At 40.7% G+C, this 20,333-nt stretch overlaps 2 protein-coding genes across 4 annotated transcripts in view; one reads left to right on the top strand and one right to left on the bottom strand.

Moving 5' to 3' along the window:
* LOC138974188 (peroxidasin homolog) overlaps positions 1–880 on the top strand; it is a 38,084-nt gene extending 37,204 nt beyond the window's left edge. The window contains exon 13 of the mRNA XM_070346898.1: positions 1–880. This exon is cut by the window's left edge and continues 337 nt beyond it. The gene's annotated coding sequence lies outside the window, so the exon portion shown is untranslated.
* Positions 881–3,950: 3,070 nt separating this feature from the next.
* On the bottom strand, positions 3,951–20,145 carry LOC138974186 (DNA repair protein XRCC1-like). 3 transcript variants are annotated; one of them, XM_070346893.1, is made up of 16 exons: positions 19,950–20,145; positions 18,846–18,938; positions 18,068–18,175; positions 16,785–16,943; positions 15,758–15,823; positions 14,645–14,771; positions 14,097–14,260; positions 13,320–13,476; positions 12,747–12,915; positions 12,025–12,138; positions 10,786–10,898; positions 9,948–10,007; positions 9,403–9,460; positions 7,904–8,179; positions 6,835–6,910; positions 3,951–5,640 (listed from the first exon to the last, which is right to left on the bottom strand). In XM_070346893.1, the coding sequence occupies exons 1-16, from the start codon at positions 19,998–20,000 to the stop codon at positions 5,533–5,535; spliced, it is 1,899 nt and encodes a 632-aa protein (XP_070202994.1). In that variant the 5' UTR covers positions 20,001–20,145; the 3' UTR covers positions 3,951–5,532. The 3 variants fall into 3 exon arrangements, with proteins under 3 accessions (XP_070202994.1, XP_070202995.1, XP_070202996.1); XM_070346894.1 differs by having other exon boundaries at positions 13,320–13,473; XM_070346895.1 differs by having other exon boundaries at positions 13,320–13,470.
* Positions 20,146–20,333: the final 188 nt, after the last annotated feature.

Here is a 20,333-nt window from a genome sequence, read left to right as displayed (position 1 = left end):
TTGCTGCTAGGTTTCCACTAAAAACAGGGCGATTATGTTTATAATATATGAGTTTTGAAATTGACCATTATTTTTTTATTGTAAAGTTCTGCAGTAATCCAGATTTCAGAATTGATGATTACAAAATTCAGACGCCAAGGTGATTGCAAGTACCAAAGTTGCAAAAATACCTCAAAGAAAGAAAAATACAATATTCAGGATACAAGAAACCGAAGCTGATAAAGTTATTGAACAGACAACGGAGTACTGGGATGGCACGTCATTTTGACGTCGAAGAGAATTCAGCCATCGCTTCACAAGCGCTGGTGTTCTCTGGCTTGTGTTAAAAAAAAACACCTCGATCGCCTTTCCTTTGTGTACGGGCCATGCTTGGGTACTTTGAACGAACTTTAGGATTATTCTTGCGGCTAACATTGCTGCAGCCCACTGCTGCACAGTGCAAATTCACCATTTTCAAGGCGAAGTGTCTGCACTGAAACGCAACCTCTCACAGAGCTATCAAAACATGCCCGCAGTTTGAGGCAGATCTCGCAAGACCACGAAGGTATTGCAGATGTATCGCGCGACTTCGCGGCGCTGGCCGATAAGTCGCCTATAGATCTACCCCAGTAAAATGAGAATAAAATATCAAATGAAATGAACGCTGTAGTCAGTATGGCCATGGGTCATTTCCAGTTCTTTGGCTTTTTCAATTCTAAAATGAAATGATTGGCGTGGGGTAAAGGCTTGATGGAATAATACTCAGCGACAAAACTATATTTTCAATGGTAACAAATATTAAATCTTAAAGCCATGTTCAGATTAGATTTTATACATAAACGTCTCCACAGTAATCTCGTGTTTTATAATCTTCCCCCCCCCCCCCCCTTCCCACCCCCCCCCCCCCACCCCCACCCCTTGCGTTACGTGTCACATGAATACTCTAGCATCGATCTCCATCAACTAATGAGACAATCACCATTGAAAACACGAAAAGTAATGTTTCAGTTACGCGAAGAAAAACTAAAAAAACAGGGTGATTTTGTTATAATTCATGAGATGTGAATTTGACAAGCACTATTGATTGTAACTGCAATAATTTAAATTTCAGAACTGATTCACAATTTAATAATTGTTTTGTATTTACCGTCGGTCAAAGGTTTACTTAAAATACTCTGTGGATAAAGGTGCATTTACCAGTAACTCTTCTTTTTAGGTAAGAAAGACAGACAGATAGTCAGACAGACAGACAGACAGACAGACAGACAGACAGACACAGACAGACAGATTCATTCAGACAGACAGACAGACAGAAAAAAAGACAAACAGACAGATAAAGGCTCAAGAGAGAGAGACACACACACAGAGCAGGGGCGGATCAGTTGCTTTGTAGTGGGGGGGGGGGGGGGGGGGCACTTTGAATCGAAAGTGAATGTGATGGGCGCTTTGCGCCCGATCTTGCTAGGGGGGTCCGGGGGCATGCCCCCCCGGAAAAAATTTGCCCAAAGAAGCAAAATGGTGCCATCTGGTGCCATTTGAACTTAGAAATGGTCTTCTTCTTTTTTTCTTCTTTTTTTTCGGGGGGGGGGGGGGGGTACGTGCCCCCTGTGCCCCCCCCCCCTCGTCCGCCCCTGCAGAGGGAGAGAGACAGAGACAGAGGAAGACTGAAAAAGAGAGAAAGCTTGGAAAGAGACAGTGGCACTATTCAAACCACTGGTGCTGGAGGTGCAGGGAAGGGAACAAACTCCGATGACGGTTGAGTGGAGAAAACGGGTCCTTCTGGGCTGCTGTTTTGTGTGGGGGGGTGTTCCAGAATGTGTTATCGACCTGCACATTCCTCGATTTTAAAACTCGCTGATATTGATTTGATATTAGCACTTGTAAATACTGAATATTGGGAGTGTTGGGTAATATGTGATAAATTGTTGCTTTTGAAAGCCGCTCCGAAGATGTGAAAAAGAGTGCGTCTTTCATTTTTCACACATCATGATACATTTTAAAGTTCCGTTCGTATCATGTCAGCAACCACGTAGAGCAGTTGTGCGTACAATAAGAGCATCCTTCCACTGAAACATATAACCATTACCCCCTAAAACAAAGGGGTGGGGGGGTGGGGGGGGGGGAAGCCTTGATCTTCCTATTCAGAATGGGAAATGCTTTTGATTTTTGATTTTAACTTTAAAAGTGGAGGTTGCGCATTTTTCAACGAAGCGCCTTATAGTCCCGAAATTACATGCGGAAAACCGATCACGTTGACATTGTACCATAAAGAGCTTCTCCTGTCGTCTTTTTGACGTTTTCAAACCTTGTATCTCCTTGTTTGTGTTCTTGTTAATTAACCATAAAAAAATCCTGTTACAAAGATATATATCTGGGTTTTTTTTAGTGTACCATGTTAAAATTAGTTCCATAAGAACTTTTGGGTAACCGCCTGTTGTAATATTTCAAATTTTGATGTATTTGTTAAATTTAGTTATTCAACATTGCTTACTGGTTTTGTCTATTTCTCGGACACAACGGTTAGTGCTTTAATTCTAGGGCTTTTTGCTCCAACTGATGTTTACAATGCAAACGTTTCACCTTGTGAATGCATTTACAATAGTCCATAAAATGTTGTTTATTTCTCACATTAATGAACACACCAGCCTTCTCTTGTGGAAAAATCACAAACACACACACACACACACACACACATGTGTGCGCGCACGCATGCACGCAAACGCATACACACACATGCACATGCACACACCACGAGGACAAGCAATTGATCTTCATTTACGTTTTACAAGCTTGCATGTGTACTTGATGAATATTCAAGAAGTGCTGTAAAATAAAGCTTCCTTGACTTGTACTCATGTATCATCATGAATTTTAGCTGTTCTTTGTCAACTTCAAGTACTATGTGTTGACAAAAACACAGCGCAAAGGCCTTTTTTCTTTTACTTTTTAAAAATATTGGTGCTGGACCGTGTGATAAAAATGGCCCAAAACAGCCCTTTGGGCAGTTTATTAACCCTCTCTGTCTCCAAGAGATATAACACTTCATAAGCCAATCACTTTGATTTATACCAGAAACTGTGTAGCAAAAGACGGTATTTGGAAGTGACTGTTGGCTTTGTATGGGTTGTGAAAGAGTGAAAACTCTTGCTTTTATCGAGGCAAACTTTCCCACATGACATTATAGACCAGTCGTTTGCAAGGGATGTGTCTGACACACGTGGACATGGAGCATGTGTGGAAAGTTTGCCTCAATAAAAGCAAGAGTATTCACTCTTTCACAACCAATGCAAACCTGACAGAGTTATTTTCGGCGTTCGTCTTCTGCAATGAACCTGCACAACAGATCGCCATGTAGAGACCTGGGCATGAAATGTTTTCTCTGTCATGGGTGTCAACAAAAGTACCCGTCACCTGTACCAGCAATTTTCATCTCAGTGTGTGTAACAACCACACTTGGCAAAATTCTTGTACTTTTATACTAAAGGCCTTGCTTATACTGTACTGGCCTGAAAAAACATTTTTTACAGTAATGGCAACAAAACAATGGGGCAAATACCATGACAAATGTGTATTTTGAATGCACATTAAATGTTCAATCCACAGGACCTAGCTTATGTGTTGATTTCTTTCTCTATCCTGCAGTGACCTCTTCTTTGTTGCGGAATATACACACGCACACATAAACACAGACACATACACACATGATCACACAAACACTCACGACACGGCACACACACACGCACACATAAACACACAGACACATGATCACACAAACACTCACGACACGGCACACACACACGCACACATAAACACAGACACATACACACATGATCACACAAACACTCACGACACGCACAGGACACACACAAACACACACATACACACACATACACATACACACACACACACACGCACACACACACATACACACACATACACAAACACACACATACTAAACAAGTCACTGTGTGTGTGTATCTGTTACAGTTTAATAAAATACTCACAGATTTCCCAAATGGCTAAAACTACACTAGATGCATTATCACATTTGACTCATGCAGCCTACAATTGCACTGCTTGTGCCTTAACCAGCTAACAAAACAACAACATTAAAAAAATTCAAGACATAATATATCAGTAATATTACATACATGTACATTCAATGTATAAAAACATTGGAGAAAATAAAAGGCATATGGTACAGCAGTAACGTTGCAAACATGTACACAAAACATGTACACAAAACATGTACACAAAACATGTACACAAAACATGTACACAAAACATGTACACAGAACATGTACACAGAACATGTACACAGAACATGTACACAGAACATGTACTCAGAACATGTACACAGAACATGTACACAGAACATGTACTCAGAACATGTACTCAGAACATGTACTCAGAACATGTACTCAGAACATGTACACAGAACATGTACTCAGAACATGTACTCAGAACATGTACTCAGAACATGTACTCAGAACATGTACTCAGAACATGTACACAAAACATGTACACAAAACATGTACACAGAACATGTACACAGAACATGTACACAAAACATGTACACAAAACATGTACACAAAACATGTACACAAAACATGTACACAGAACATGTACACAGAACATGTACACAAAACATGTACACAGAACATGTACACAAAACATGTACACAAAACATGTACACAGAACATGTACTCAGAACATGTACTCAGAACATGTACTCAGAACATGTACCTCAGAACATGTACTCAGAACATGTACTCAGAACATGTACCTCAGAACATGTACTCAGAACATGTACTCAGAACATTTACTCAGAACAAGGTCTGTTTAGAAATGAATCAAGAGTGAAAAGTAGAGACAACAAAGTCACAATAAAAATATAATACACAACATGAAAGAAGAGAAAATACATGTTTTATTTGTTTGAAAGTTAGCATGCACATGCATGGCATTTTCTTTTCATAAAAATTTGAACACACAATTTACAGTCTTATACAGAGTTCATCAACATGATAAATAAGATGCACAACGATGATCAGTTTACGGTTTCATCACATGATCAAACAGAGATTTTCTCAAAAAACATACAAACATACATGACACTGACACACACTACCTACCCCCCCTCCACACACACACACACACTGACAAAACCACACATACTGACACACACACACACACACTCTCCCTTCTGTACAGAACCTTTAGCAAGACAAAATAGACACATCAGGGCACAACGAGGTAGGGTTGGTGAGGCACCAGCTTGGTCTTGCTGTGACACACACACACGCGCACAGACACACACTCTCTCTGACTCTCTCACACACACACACACACACACACAAACACAAACACATTCGCGGGTGCACATATCCCTACACATCACTATACATCCATTTTAACTACATTAAAAAACAGGCATTACGGCACAACATCGTTGGGTTCGAGAGGCACCAGCTTGGTCTTGTTGTGACGCACGCACGCACACACACAATCCCCACTCTACAGACTATCATAGTGAACAAAACAGCAGACATATTATGGCACAACTACGTAGGGTTGGTGCGGCACCAGCTTCGTCTTGTTGTGACAAGTATACAGCCATTGGGGTTTGACAAAGATCAGGCCCGGGTTCTCGGTCAGTGCCTGCACATAACATGACAATGTATCGATTAAACATTGGATTGTTCATCTTTGAACCATGTGACGGCAGAGTTAATCATTCTCTATGAGAAATATTCTCTAAAATATGTTGGACAATACATGATTTAACATTCTTTTATCTTTCTATCCAGACCAGGTACACATATAAACACTATTTCATTAAAAATAATCAGTTTTGGCTTTCTGCTGAAAAGCTGTCTAAAATGGGTTACACCAAACTTCTGTGACGATTTCAATATATCCTTTAGGAATTGTTTAAATCAATGAATTTCCTTTGTGAATAAAGTACATGTATCTGCACTACATTTCTGTTTTCCGTTCAAAGAATCACCCTGTAGGAATGTCTGATTATTCTCAAAAAAATAAAATGGGATAAGAGATCGAGTAATGAAAACTAAAAACATCTCTGTGCAGAAGATAATCAACACAATCTATCAACTCAACCGAATTTTGGAAATAACTCAGGTTTGTATAGGTTGTGAAAGAGTGAGTACCCTTGCTTTTTCTCGGACAAACGTACGACATGTGGTTCCTGTACACGTGTTTGAAACACACACCCTCGCTACTCACTGTGCTATAATGACACAATAATGTCACGTGGGGAAACTTTCTCACATGACATTACAAGCCAGTCACTAGCGAGGATGGGCGGGGATGTAGCTCAGTTGGTAGCGCGCTGGATGTGTATCCAGTTGGCCGCTGTCAGCGTGAGTTCGTCCCCACGTTCGGCGAGAGATTTATTTCTCAGAGTCAACTTTGTGTGTGTACACGCGCAAGCACAAGACCAAGTGCGCACGAAAAATACCCAGCATGCTTCCTCCGAAAGCGGCGTATGGCGGGGTAAAAACGGTCATACACGTAAAAGCCGTGGGAGTTTCAGCCGCCCATGAACGAACAAACAAACAAACAAACAAACTAGCGAGGGTATGCTTGTCGTAACTTTGTCCGACAAAAAGCAAGTTCTCACTTTTTCACAACCCACACAAACGCGAGTATATTTCCGAAAATTGTCTGTTGCAACGTGAAAAACAAATAAAACACTGACTGTACCAGAGACTGAAAGTTGTGTAACATCTACACTGTTCCACAAACAGAACGAACCCTCACAATGATACTGAATTCAGGAAAGCTAAAGTAAACAGAGAAGTTAGCATCGGTGGCTGAATGTTACCCCACCTCTTCAAAATTGTCGTCCCATTTGGTACAGGTGATGACGAACTTGACCCGGTCGTTCATATAGTCTTCCATAACTCTGCAAATATACAGACAGAAAAACCCATAAACGTATGTTCATCAATTCAGTTCAAGAATATGTCACTTGTCACTCGAACCCTACGTCTGATCAACAGTAACGAAATATAAAGTAAAAAATCAACAATAAATCTCTTTACTGTACCTACCAGACCATTTTCCTTTGCCTATCAAAACATAAATAAATACATTTAAACAACAAGAAGAGCAAACGCTCGATCGAGTCACTTTCGCAGTTCTGAATATTATATGAGGCATCAGATGGACAGGAAGAAATTGCTATTCACAACACAATGAGTCACGTTCACATAAAATTTGAGCCCGGTCACTTTTATAGTTTCCGAGAAAAGCCCAACGTTAAGTTGTGTGTTGCCGAACAGAAAAGGCTAGTTATCTCCCTTGTTTTTCTGATAACGTTCGTAAAAGGCTACAGATGTAAATACTTTGATGTAAAGAATAATCCTACAAAGTTTCAATCACATCCGATGAACTTTGTCAAAGATATAAAATGTCTAATTTTTCCTTTGACGCTGACCTGTGACCTTGAAAAAGGTCAAAGGTCAACGAAACCATCGTTAAAGTGTAGAGGTCATTGGAGGTCACGACTAAACAAAATATGAGCCCGATCGCTTTGATAGTTTCCGAGAAAAGTCCAACGTTAAGGTGGTGTCTACGGACGGCCGGCCGGCCGGACAGACTAACACTGACCGATTACATAGAGTCACTTTTTCTCAAGTGACTCAAAAATGATAAATACAAGAAAAATTCCAAACACTCCAAGCATTAATTTCTAGAGGCAAGGTAATTCTAAGTCTCTTGAATTATACAGAAACATTAAGAAACAAGTTTGAACAATGCAGTCTCACACAGACTGTATCAATAGTAACAAGCAGAGTAGCGAAGAAGACACTGGATACGGATGTACAAGTTACAACCACATGCACCAAGATGTGCAACAAAATGAACCCAAAAAATAACACTAAAAATCACTCACCCATCGTATGCAGCAATGTATCGAGTCAGCAGTCGCCTCTCTGCCGCCGGAAAGTCGCCGTAGAAAAAGAAATGTTTGTCAGCGAAGAAATCGGGCAGGTCTGGCAGGCCAGAGTCAGCTCCATCATCCGTATCCATGGCAACCGGACTGTCCTTGCCCCCCTCGTCTTCATCTGTGGAGTCCGCGAAAAGGTCGAGGGTGGGGTCAGGTTTGGTGACCTTGATCTCAGCTATGGGTTCCGGTTCCTTCTTCTTCTTTGTGGCTTTCTGCTGGGCTCTGGAAAATTGGTCAGGATAAAAGAATAAATAAAGTATAAAAGATAAAAATCCTCCCTTTCTGTCTGTTCAATATGTCACAAATTTGTCATTTCTATTCTCCTACTTGTGTGCATCTTGTTTTTAAAATAATATCAATGTTCTGTTTTCCAACAAGATCTGTAGCCATATTTTGTTAATCATATTCCGCCATGAAATAACAGGTATGATTATGTGAACACTTATTGTAAGTTTTAAACTTGTTGTGCTCCTTTGTAAGCATGTTGTTGTATTATCATGGCGATTTTCATATTTTTGTGCTTTACGCTAAGTAAATTCTTCTTCTTCTTCTGCGTTCGTGGGCTGAAACTCCCACGTACACTCGTGTTTTTGCACGAGTGGAATTTTACGTGTATGACCGTTTTTCCCCGCCATTTAGGCAGCCATACGCCGCTTTCGGGGGACGCTAAGTAAATAATTCTCAGTGAGAAATATTCTCTAAAATACGATGGACAATACATGATTTAACATTCTTTTATCTTTCTCTCTATACCAGGTACAAATATAAACACTATTTCATGATACAAAATAATCAGTTAGGGCCTTCAGCTGAAGAGCTGTCTAAAATGAGTTACACCAAAATTGTGTGACGATGTTGATTTGTGGAATTCATCTTCCCTTACTTGCATGGACAGTCATGTACACATGCTTGAATGTATGCATGCTTAAAGTCAAAGACACATCTAAATAGACACTGTATACAGTATTGGCGTTAACCGGTAATTATCAGTATTTTACCGGTTGAAATTACAAAATACCGGAACAAAAATGGCTGCTGGTATGACCTACCGGTTGATTTTTGAACTACCGGGTTTTTTTCGCTGGTAAAACAACAAAACCAGTACTCTGAGTTGGACTCTTACTGGTTCCAATGACCAGCCTACCGTTTTTTTCAGGACTGTTTGCATCATTAAAGTTTGCGTACCGGTTTGAAAAAATACTAGCGCCATCACTGTGTATACACTCCAGTATACACATATGAACATGCATGCACACACACATGCACATGTATGCAAAGACAGACAAACGCACAGAGGCACACACACAGAGTAAACAGCACTTAGCCCATGTGTGTTGTAGCCCATGTGTGTTGTAGCCCATGTGTGTTGTAGCCCGCACAACGATCCATGGCGGTTAATGGGGCAAGCATTCACTTTCCCAGACATTTCTGACAGGACAACTTACCGTCTGATTTCTTCATCCGTATCATCCGCAGAATCCGTGTTGCCTCCATAGTTTTCGTCTGCATGAGAAAACACACAACGAAATCTGAAGTGTATGCTTTTGAAGAAATTAGAGACCCGCTTATCCTAACAAATGGCTTTTGGATAACTCTCTCTCTATCTCGCTATCTCTCTCTCTCTCTCTCTCTCTCTCTCTCTCTCTCTCTCTCTCTCTCTCTCTCTCTCTCATAAAAAAATGCAGTTTAAGAATAAATAGATCCCTGCGCCTTGAGTCCGAGTCTGGAGATACGCGCGCGATATAAGACTTCATATAATAATAATAAGGACCCAACAAAACTATTCTGTATTTATCATGGTATAGATGTGAAGTATATTCAGTTAGCTAAAACTTTTTCAAAGTAATGGGTACACATACTTGGCTTGCACTTTAACAAACACACACACATACACATGCACGCACACATTACCTCCACAGAGCTATTCTATAGAAAACAATAAAAGGCAAACAGCTGTAATGAACAGCAAGAAACGTCACGCTCAACATACCATCAGACTCTTGACTTTTCTTCTTGGATATTGCTGGAGATTGTGAAGTGCTGGTGGCGGCTGTGAAGAACACAGATAATCACATGTTACAAACGGATGAGACGGATGAGACGAAAAACCGAGGTCCCTTCGTGTACACTACATTGGGGTGTGCACGTTAAAGATCCCACGATTGACAAAAGGGTCTTTCCTGGCAAAATTGTATAGGCATAGATAAAAATTGTCCACCAAACACCCGTGTGACTTGGAATAACAGGCCGTAAAAAGTAAATATTCGCCGTAATGGCTTGAGATTTACTGGCCGATGTGAATGCGTGATGTATTGTGTAAAAAATTCCATCTCACACGGCAGAAATTAATATGTAAATCGCCGTGAGCTCTTGTGAGAAGGGGCGATTAATAAATGTCCATTATTATTATTATTATTATAAACGCACACAAACATCCTGATGTAACCATGGGAGTGGGTACATGAGCATGTTTGTGTGTATGAAAGAGAGAGAGGGAGGGAAAGAGAGATGAGAGAAAGAGAGAGGAGAGAGAGCAAGAGAGAGAGAAATAGTAGAGAGAGAGAGGAAGAGAGAGAGTAAGGGAGAGAAAATACAAAGATTATTATTTAGAAATTGAATTAAAAAAACACTTTATTATCAGCAAGGAATTCTAGTTTTCAAAACAAATAAAAAGAAGTGTTCAATACTATAATGAACAATGATCTCCAGCAACTTTTTTCTTAATTCTGTTTAGGTAAAGTTTTCACCTGAAAAAAATACTGAAAATAACCCGTTATCTCTCTCTGCATGCATCTGTATTGTCAAACTGAATTCATGTATGAACTTACCCTTTTTAGAAGCAGCAGATGGTGTGTTTCTTGGTGCGGGATTTCTGGCAGAAGTCAGCTCCTCCTCCTCCTCCGAAGTCACGTCAGGGGATTTTGCGTTGCCCAGACGATACCTGAAACATTTTTATAAATTCATCAGCAAAGACAGCACCTAGCTTCCTTATAACTTAAATGATGTTGCACAAAGAGAGAGAGGGGGGGGGGGGAGAGAGAGAGAGAGAGACAGTGAAAGAGAGAATGAAAGAAGGAAGTAGAGCGATATAAAAAAGAAAAGAGGGAAAGATCATGAGTAAGTGAGTGAGAGAGGAAGAGAGAGAGTAAGAGAGAGAGGAAGAGAGAGAGGAAGAGAGAGAGTAAGAGAGAGAGTAAGAGAGAGAGGAAGAGAGAGAAGAAGAGAGAGAGTAAGAGAGAGAGTAAGAGAGAGAGGAAGAGAGAGAGGAAGAGAGAGAGGAAGAGAGAGAGGAAGAGAGAGAGGAAGAGAGAGAGAGTAAGAGAGAGAGTAAGAGAGAGAGGAAGAGAGAGAGTAAGAGAGAGAGGAAGAGAGAGGAAGAGAGAGAGGAAGAGAGAGAGAGTAAGAGAGAGAGGAAGAGAGAGAGGAAGAGAGAGAGGAAGAGAGAGAGGAAGAGAGAGAGGAAGAGAGAGAGGAAGAGAGAGAGGAAGAGAGAGAGTAAGAGAGAGAGGAAGAGAGAGAGTAAGAGAGAGAGGAAGAGAGAGAGAGTAAGAGAGAGAGTAAGAGAGCGAGGAAGAGAGAGAGGAAGAGAGAGAGGAAGAGAGAGAGGAAGAGAAAGAGGAAGAGAGAGGGGAAGAGAGAGGGGAAGAGAGAGAGAGTAAGAGAGAGAGAGTAAGAGAGAGAGTAAGAGAGAGAGGACGAGAGAGAGAGTGTGAGAGAGAGGAAGAGAGAGAGTAAGAGAGAGAGGAAGAGAGAGAGGAAGAGAGAGAGTAAGAGAGAGAGGAAGAGAGAGAGGAAGAGAGAGAGGAAGAGAGAGAGAGGAAGAGAGAGAGAGGAAGAGAGAGAGGAAGAGAGAGAGGAAGAGAGAGAGGAAGAGAGAGAGGTAGAGAGAGAGGAAGAGAGAGAGTAAGAGAGATGGATAGGGTGAAATAGTGTCTTTCCTGAACTGTAGTGTGTAACTTCAAGCAAAAGAAAGGAAAGAAATGTGAACACAAAACACACACAGGCACACACACACACACAGGACACTCCCCCCCCCTCCCCCCACACACACACACAATGAGACTCACTTTCTCCAAGGCAGGAGTTTCTTCTGTTTGTAGCAGTCGTTGATCCACTGCTTGCTGACGATCTTGCCTTTCCCCTTGACCTGGTTGTACTTGGGGGTGTTGGTGAAGGCACAGCTGTCAAGAAAACACTCAGTTAGTACCAACACTCAGTTAGTACCTCGTCTCCCATAAAAAGCAACCCGTGTTTATTGGCATGGGTTTGACCCTGAGATCGGCAAGGAATTTATTTGCGTGTCCACTTTCTGTGCAGACCCTTATTGTTGGCTGAACACAACTTTGTGAATGCATGTATGCATGAAGGATTCCAAGTCCACAGCCAACGTCTCAGGGCTAGGAAAATATGAATATATGCATGCAAGAGAATGTAAACCAGGGAGGTATCAACTGGAATTTCCATGAGAGAAACCTCACAGAACTATGCAAATAACCTCACCCTTAGCTAATACTTCACATTTCTGCTGTAAGAATGTCACTGGTAAGTATGATTTTATTAACAAATGCCACAGTGCTCTGTCCTTTTTAACTTAATATTTTCACTTAGTACAGTAAAACCCCCTTTGGTTAATATGTTTGTTGAAAACTTGGTTAAAAAGCTGTAGACTTACATGAGGTGAGTGCATCCTTTGCCCCAGTCCGGTTTATAGGTGGCGCCCATCTCCAGGGCCTCGTTTGGTTAATATGTTTGTTGAAAACTTAGTAAAACAAAGCTGTAGTAGACTTACATTAGGTGCGTGCAACCCTTGCCCCAGTCGGGTTTATAGGTGGCCCCCATCTCCGTGGCTTTGTCTCTCAGCTCTGCTCGGTACGGGTTCTGGAAGCCGCTCAACACGAAGGTCACCTTCTCCATCAGACGGCTGAACTCCTTGGCTGGTGACGACTTGGGCGGCTCAGCTACAACGATGAAAGATATTGTTCAGAATGAACAAAAACCAAGAATGGTTAAGTACTGGAATGTTGAATCATGGACAAAACAAAACATTCATTAGCAAAAATAATGCATAAAAGACAATCCGCACCCAAATTCCTCGGATTGAGATAATAAATCGATTTGTAACGCTAAGGGAAAGAAATATAAATGGTTACACAGAAATATACTCGATCCATAACTCCTAAAGACAACACAAAAATTAAAAAAAATTAAATAAAAACAAATACAACCTTTTAAAAAATCAAAACTTCAATTTTGTTTAATTTCTTCTAAACTTACAACTGAAATGTCAGTCTTTTTTTAAGTGCCGTTTGTCTCATCTACAACTCATGTTAAAACAACAAAATGCACACAATGATAATCTTACTCTTGGTTTTCTTGAGAGGGGGCGGAGCGTCAGCTGACCGAGAGCTGGCGACGGATGACAGACTGGTGGACTGGCGCTTGAGGGTTGTCTTCCTGCGAGGGGTTTCCTCTTCCTCCTCTTCTGTGTCGCTGTCTTTGTCACTCACTGCATGCTTCTTCTGTCAGGTGTAAAAAGATGAGAATGACAAATGTTCCTTGTAATAGCCTTGTGGTAAGGACTTCAATATTCAAGTTTGAAGGCCCCTGGGCTTCGAAAAGGAGGAAAAAGATTCCTGAATTTTCTGAATTCGAAATTCTGTTCAGATTTGTGTTGATTTCTAAACCCTGAATGAAGAGAACATAGGCAATGTATGATTCACACAACCATTGTGCTATTTACTGCTTCACAATAAACAAAACTAGTCCAACTTTTCATACCAAACTTAGCATCAGAAGGAGTTAAAAACTGAAACATTTTACAGCAGTTATACTTAGCCAACATGTCAATGCTTTGTTCAACGGAAACCAAAAACCCATAGTGTGTACCTAAACACCTTTTAAGACCCCCCCCCCCCCCCCTCCCCCCCCAATATTAAGACTCCTTCCCTTTTAAAACCCGGTTTTCTCAGATTTTCTGATCATAGCCTTGGTAAATGTACCACCATTTTAAGACTCCCTCCTTTTTAAGACTCCCTCCTGTTTAAGACCTGATTTTCTCAGATTTGTTTAGGTCTTAGAAGGGAGGTTCCACTGTACTTATCCAAACATCGACTTGTGAGTAAATGTTTAACCAACTCACAGGAGAGGTTCTAGTTGCTTTGGCCTTCGGTGTCGCTACGACTTTCGGTGGTTCTTTGACGGTACTTGCAGTTGCAGAGTTGCTGTTCCTGTCGTCTGACGATCGCGAGGTGGAGGCACGGGCCTCTTCTGCAAGACGTGACGCTGCCCTGACAGCCGCTGCACCTAAAGCAAACCATGATAGTATTCAGTTTATTTCAAGCAGCCTCAAAGACACATCAAAGCTGAAATTAGTTCAATACATGTTCTGGGTAAGAAAAATCCCCCCCCCCCCCCCCCAAATTAAATTAAATTAAATTTAAAAAGACACACAAACACTATCTACTCGTTCTAGCTATCCTTCCAACATTGTAGATTAAGCTCATAGTTCCTAAACCTCTCTCCTTCATATTTGTGTTTAGATCATCCCATGCAAGTCCATGTTGATATTTGCCTGTGCAGATGCCTGCATGTTATGAGTGAAACCTTGAATCGCCATGGAAACATGCTGTAAGCATGAAGGTGGTGTTTAACAATAAAACAGTAAAGTGGGTATGGTGGTCACATTACCAGTGGGAGGTGGAGTGGTAGCCACAGTGGTCTTTCCCTTGTTGGCAAACAGAGTCCCCACTTTGATTTCATCCTCGTCCTCTTCTTTCTTCACAAAGAACGCTCCAAGCTTCTTCATTCCTTCCTTCTGTTGCAAATAGAGAGACAGTCAGTGTCAACTGTAAATAACACAAGATTTATCGCAAAGGAAACCAACAAAAATCATGCATAATGTAACAATGCTCGCCATCCACTACAGCAAATGCTCCTAAAAGAAGAAGAATGTTGAGGCCAAACCAACAAAGATGGAAGACATCCAATTTTCTAGAAGAGTTAACCAGATAAATGTTAATAGACTTTACGACAGATGTTTATGTCAGTATGTAGAATCATAATAATAATAATAATAATAAATGAGCATTTATATAGCGCAACATCATAACTTTACAATTATGCTCTTTGCGCTTGACACATTTAAAATTAAAACACAGTTATACAAGCATTTACATCTACATTCATAGTCAACAACGCTTAATTAAAAGCATACACCATCACACATACATTACAAAAGATTCTTCCACTAACTAAGTAATAAAAACATGAATAAAATAGGTAGTAAAAAAACAAGGAAATACCAGCTGAATACCCTTAATCAAACAGAACATGTTATCAACAATGCTGAAAACAGTCCTAGATGTTTATATACATTATCACTAAAACAACAAATACACTACATGTAGCCTACTGATGGACTGAGAAAACAAAATCAGGGGTTGTATTTCTTGAAGAGGTGCGTTTTAAGTGCTCGTTTGAATGCTTGGGGTGACTGAGAGTGGCGGATGTGGAAGTAAGTATAAAAGTAAGTTAAAAACTACACTTAAAAAAGAACCACTCGATTACACCAATATAAAGTCATTCAAAAGCCAGAGATATGTACCAAACAAAAGTGTGAGACTGATATCGGAAATCATTATGCACAAGCCCTATTTATCTATGTATACTTCCTGCCAACTGTGCCCACAGTAGAAAACTGTCACTCCACTCATCTCACTTGGATTCTAAGAAAACTTGTAACTGAATGATGACACCCAGAAACAGCTGATGACAATATAAATAATTAACTGTGACAGTTACCTCTGCAGCTTTGCTGGAATCCGGCGTGCTGTGGAACTTGATGAAAGACAGGCCATATGTCATGCTCTGCAAGTCAATACCAACCCAAACAACAGTTTATTGTAAGGCCAAAAAAAAAAAATAGGTGTGGTTAAGGTAACATAGCCAAAAAAATAGGGTAAGAAGGTAGGCAATCACTTTTTTGTTTTTTTTCCTTTTTTTTTTCTAATGTGTACAAATTAAACCTACTTGACAGGGAAATAAGTGTGCGACTCGAGCGCTTTCGCTTTCATTGCGTTTTCTGCACTCGTTGGTTTTTTTTGACAAATGTAATAAAAATTTATTGGGTTGGCCCCTAAAAATAGGGTAGGTCGGGTTACCGTAACCACCCCTATTTTTTTTTTAGGCCTAAATGTAAGTATCTGAGTTCTGATCAATGTGTCACAAGTGTTTCATAAAACACTTACAGTAAAGTGTACTCGTCCCCCCAAAACATGTACTGTGTGGTACATATGTGTTTCCCCTCAACACTGACATGAAATACAAGGATTTACATCCATATTAAAAAAGATTATAAAAATTATTAAACCGATGCACAGACTACATCGAATAACTGTTCTATGCAAATCAAAAAGAGGCATGCAGTCATGAATAAACAAACTTTCTCTCCCTCTCTCTCTCTCTCACACACATTCATTTCATGTTTGTTATTCCATTACTGTGAAGTTCTCATTGTTTCCTCCCAGCGGAAAACTAGCAGCAACAAGAATTGCGATACCCAGGTGTGTTTAGGTGTAGTCAGCCACCTGCAGTTATGGCAGAACAACCCAGGTATTTTTTAATTAAGCGCCACAGCAATCACACGGGGTGAGAAATGAAAACCATCTCCGAGTCATCAAATAAAGTTGACCCACTTTTTTCCCGGCTTTGATTCAAACCAGTGCTCTACCAATTGATCTACCAGACACACACACACAGACACACACACAGACACACACACACACACACACACACACACACACACACACACACACACACACACACACACCTTGTTGAAAGGCTGTGTGCAGACAATCTTGACCCTGTCCCAATTCTCAGACGCCACTGTCTTGGAGAGTTTGTCGGCGCCGAAGATCCTGACGGCGTTGCGGTTTGTGTTGTTACGACTGTCTGACGGACTCATGAAGGAGGACGACACCAACAGCACCTTCAACAACCAATCACAAATGTGTGACCATTTATAAGGCCTAAAAAAAAAATAGGTGTGGTTACGGTAACCCGACCTACCCTATTTTTAGGGGCCGACCCTATAACTTTTTATTACATTTGTCACAAAAAAAAACACCACACACACAAGAAAACAAGTGCAGAAAACGCAATGAAAGCGAAAGCGCCCGAGTCGCACACTTATTTCCCTGTCAAGTAGGTTTAATTTGTACACATTAGAAAAAAAAGCTTAAAAAAAAAAAAGTGATTGCCTACCTTCCTACCCTATTTATTTTGGCTATGTTACCGTAACCACACCTATTCTTTTTTTTTTGCCTAACCAGACACAATGGGCCCCTCCGATCTGTGAATGTCTGTCAGTCAAAACACACTGACTTGACCTGACTGCATCCAATCCCTCGCCCATGTTTTGAACATTAACGCTTGAAAAGTTCTCACAAACATTACCGAAGAATGAATAATGCTGAACATGCATTTTAACTGATTGGTTTGTTTTGGACCACAAAGAGCCAGATTCAGAATCAATGTCAAACAGAGAGAATACAATGTAAAGGTGAATATGACACAAAACAAGACACGTCATTTTACAAGATGTGTCATTACTCTAACCACACAATTTTCAAGTGAGCAGGTCAGTGTGGCATACTGAGAGAGTGATTGGCCTGATTGGAGCCATCTAGTGACCAGCTGTATCAAAAAGATTTTTTAAAAGCAAAACACTTACCGCAAATAGTTGTAAGGGTTTTACAGCTAACCAGGGACTACAGTTAAACACACACACACTCACACACATGCGTGTGTCCACATGCTCACACATACACACACACGCACACACATGCTGCCCACATGCTCACACATACACACACACTCCCACTCTGTTCCTTACCCTGACCCTCCTTTCTAAAGGCAAGACTTTTCCTTCAAGCAAAATCAGTTAAACTCTTTCGCTGTTCGCTGATGTAATAAAAGACTAAGTTGATTCCTAGGAGACGGAATATGATATGATTCAAAGCGATCTTTATTTCAGAAGCATATGGCGCTGACAAATTAGCATTCAAAATGGTATTGAAACTCTCCAAGAAATGTACATAAAGTTCACAAGACCTGAAAATCGCTGTCAGAAGAGGATGTAGATTTCCCAACAAGCACTTCCACAAATGCCGACCCTTCGTTGCCAATGTCGATGCCATAGATCTGTGATGACTTCTCAAACTGCAACCAATCATAATTAATTTCAGCCTAAATCATGCGACAATGTAAATTCCAAGAGTGTCCATGACGTATGAAAGATGTACATATCATATAAAATGCCGTTGACAGAGCTGCAACAGATCTAGAAATCATTTTATGTAAATATTAATTTCCAAAATTCACAAAACAAGATGTAATCAATAAATTATATGGGCAACATGTCAACTTTTTTTCTTGAGTATTCTACAAGTTGGTGAAAAGCTACTTGTTTGCAAAAGGGCTGACACAATCACCAAAACCGCTGAGCATTCGCTGACAAAATATTTGACAGAATATAATCTCTCAGCTAGCACACATACTGACATTTTACCAGAAGGAACGTACTACTTGAATAACTTTCACTCTTGCATACAATTAAGGTACAGACTAATTGATGACAGTGGGTGCACAGTGGAAGAAGAAGGGTTAGGCCCCCCAAAAAAAGTCTGTTTACAGTAACCCGACCGACCCTATTTTTTTCGCGCGACCCTAGACTTTTTTTTTTGGCATTTGGGGAAAGAAAAAAAATAATAACGTAAAAATATGGTTTTTTGGGGAAAAAAAAAAAATTTAAAATAAATCCCGACCTACCGACCCTATTTTTTTGGCCTATGTTACTGTAAACAGACCTTTTTTTTGTTTTTGGCCTTACCTGCAGAACAACAGAAGCATTTTTCTCTCCAGGGTTTGCAGTGCGCCACTTGTGTGTCCCCTCTGCCTTCAGTAAGTTCTCTGCCGGGTTGTTCTGCAACAGTCAGGCATGAGATCATACATTGTAAAAAAAAAAGAACCACGAAAGCCACCCATGTAAGCCGTAGAAAACAAATGTTTGCATGGCTACAGTTACCAAACCCCAACCTATTTTTTGCCTTACTGACCCCAAACTTCTTTTTTTCTCTCTCTTTTTTTTTGGGGGGGGGGGGTTATTATGTTTGGAGAATCCTTCTTCTTCTTCTTCTGCGTTCGTGGGCTGAAACTCCCACGCACACTCGTGTTTTTTGCACGAGTGGAATTTTACGTGTATGACCGTTTTTTACCCCGCCATTTAGGCAGCCATATATGCCGTTTTCGGAGGAAGCATGCTGGGTATTTTCGTGTTTCTATAACCCACCGAACTCTGACATGGATTACAGGATCTTTTTCGTGCGCACTTGGTCTTGTGCTTGCGTGTACACACGGGGGTGTTCGGACACAGAGGAGAGTCTGCACACAAAGTTTACTCTGAGAAATAAATCTCTCGCCGAACGTGGGGACGAACTCACGCTGACAGCGACCAACTGGATACAAATCCAGCGCGCTACCGACTGAGCTACATCCCCGCCCTGTTTGGAGAATCCAAAAAGCAAGGTCTGAAATGTGGGGGGGGGGGGGGGGGGGGGGGTCTGAAATTAATAGTAGTAGTAGGGACTGGAAGTGGTTTAATAAGCCTCGCGACTTTTTAAGCGTCCCATCTCATTATCAAATTTGTTGTAGGTCAATCATGTTTAACATGCTCAAAATCGTTTCCTCAATATCAAAATGGTGTGTCTAAAGGGGGAGTTCCACTGTACACTGTACTACAGCTAGAGTCTTTGCACAACACTGCCCCATCAGCAAGTAGTGTCAGTCAGCAAGTAGTGTCAGTCAGCAAGTAGTGTCAGTCAGCAAGTAGTGTCAGTGTCACTGTCAGCTTAGTACATGACTGTGAATGTCTTCTGCTACTACAACTTAGTAGTATTAGTACAACTACAACTACAAGTCTACCCAACTCACTTACCCGATCTTCAGAACTGCAGGAAACCACATGTTTTATATTGATCTCGGGCATTTTCGCCGTACGTTTACGATACTGTGTGTGTTGTCGTCAAGTCCTGTACCCGTATGAAGAAACTCAATAACACTTAGCAGTCGAGTATGCAGTTTTGAAGCAGAAGAAGCACCTCATCCAAGATTGCACAAACAAAACTCGCGGAAAGTCCTGAGGAGAATACGGCTGCTAATTTGATTGGTTATAATATTTTCAGAATAAAACATTCATACATCTGAAATGTCACATTAAAAGACAGTGTAGTAATAGAATATTTATAACTTTAAAATGTAACTGAAGCGTTACTTTAGGTCGATTATAAGCGAATGAACAATATAAAAGCAAAATAGTGTA

This window comes from Littorina saxatilis, linkage group LG8, assembly GCF_037325665.1.
Source record: "Littorina saxatilis isolate snail1 linkage group LG8, US_GU_Lsax_2.0, whole genome shotgun sequence".
Taxonomy (NCBI): domain Eukaryota; kingdom Metazoa; phylum Mollusca; class Gastropoda; order Littorinimorpha; family Littorinidae; genus Littorina; species Littorina saxatilis.
Note: the sequence above shows the minus strand (reverse complement) of the source record. Positions and strands in the feature narration are given on the sequence as shown.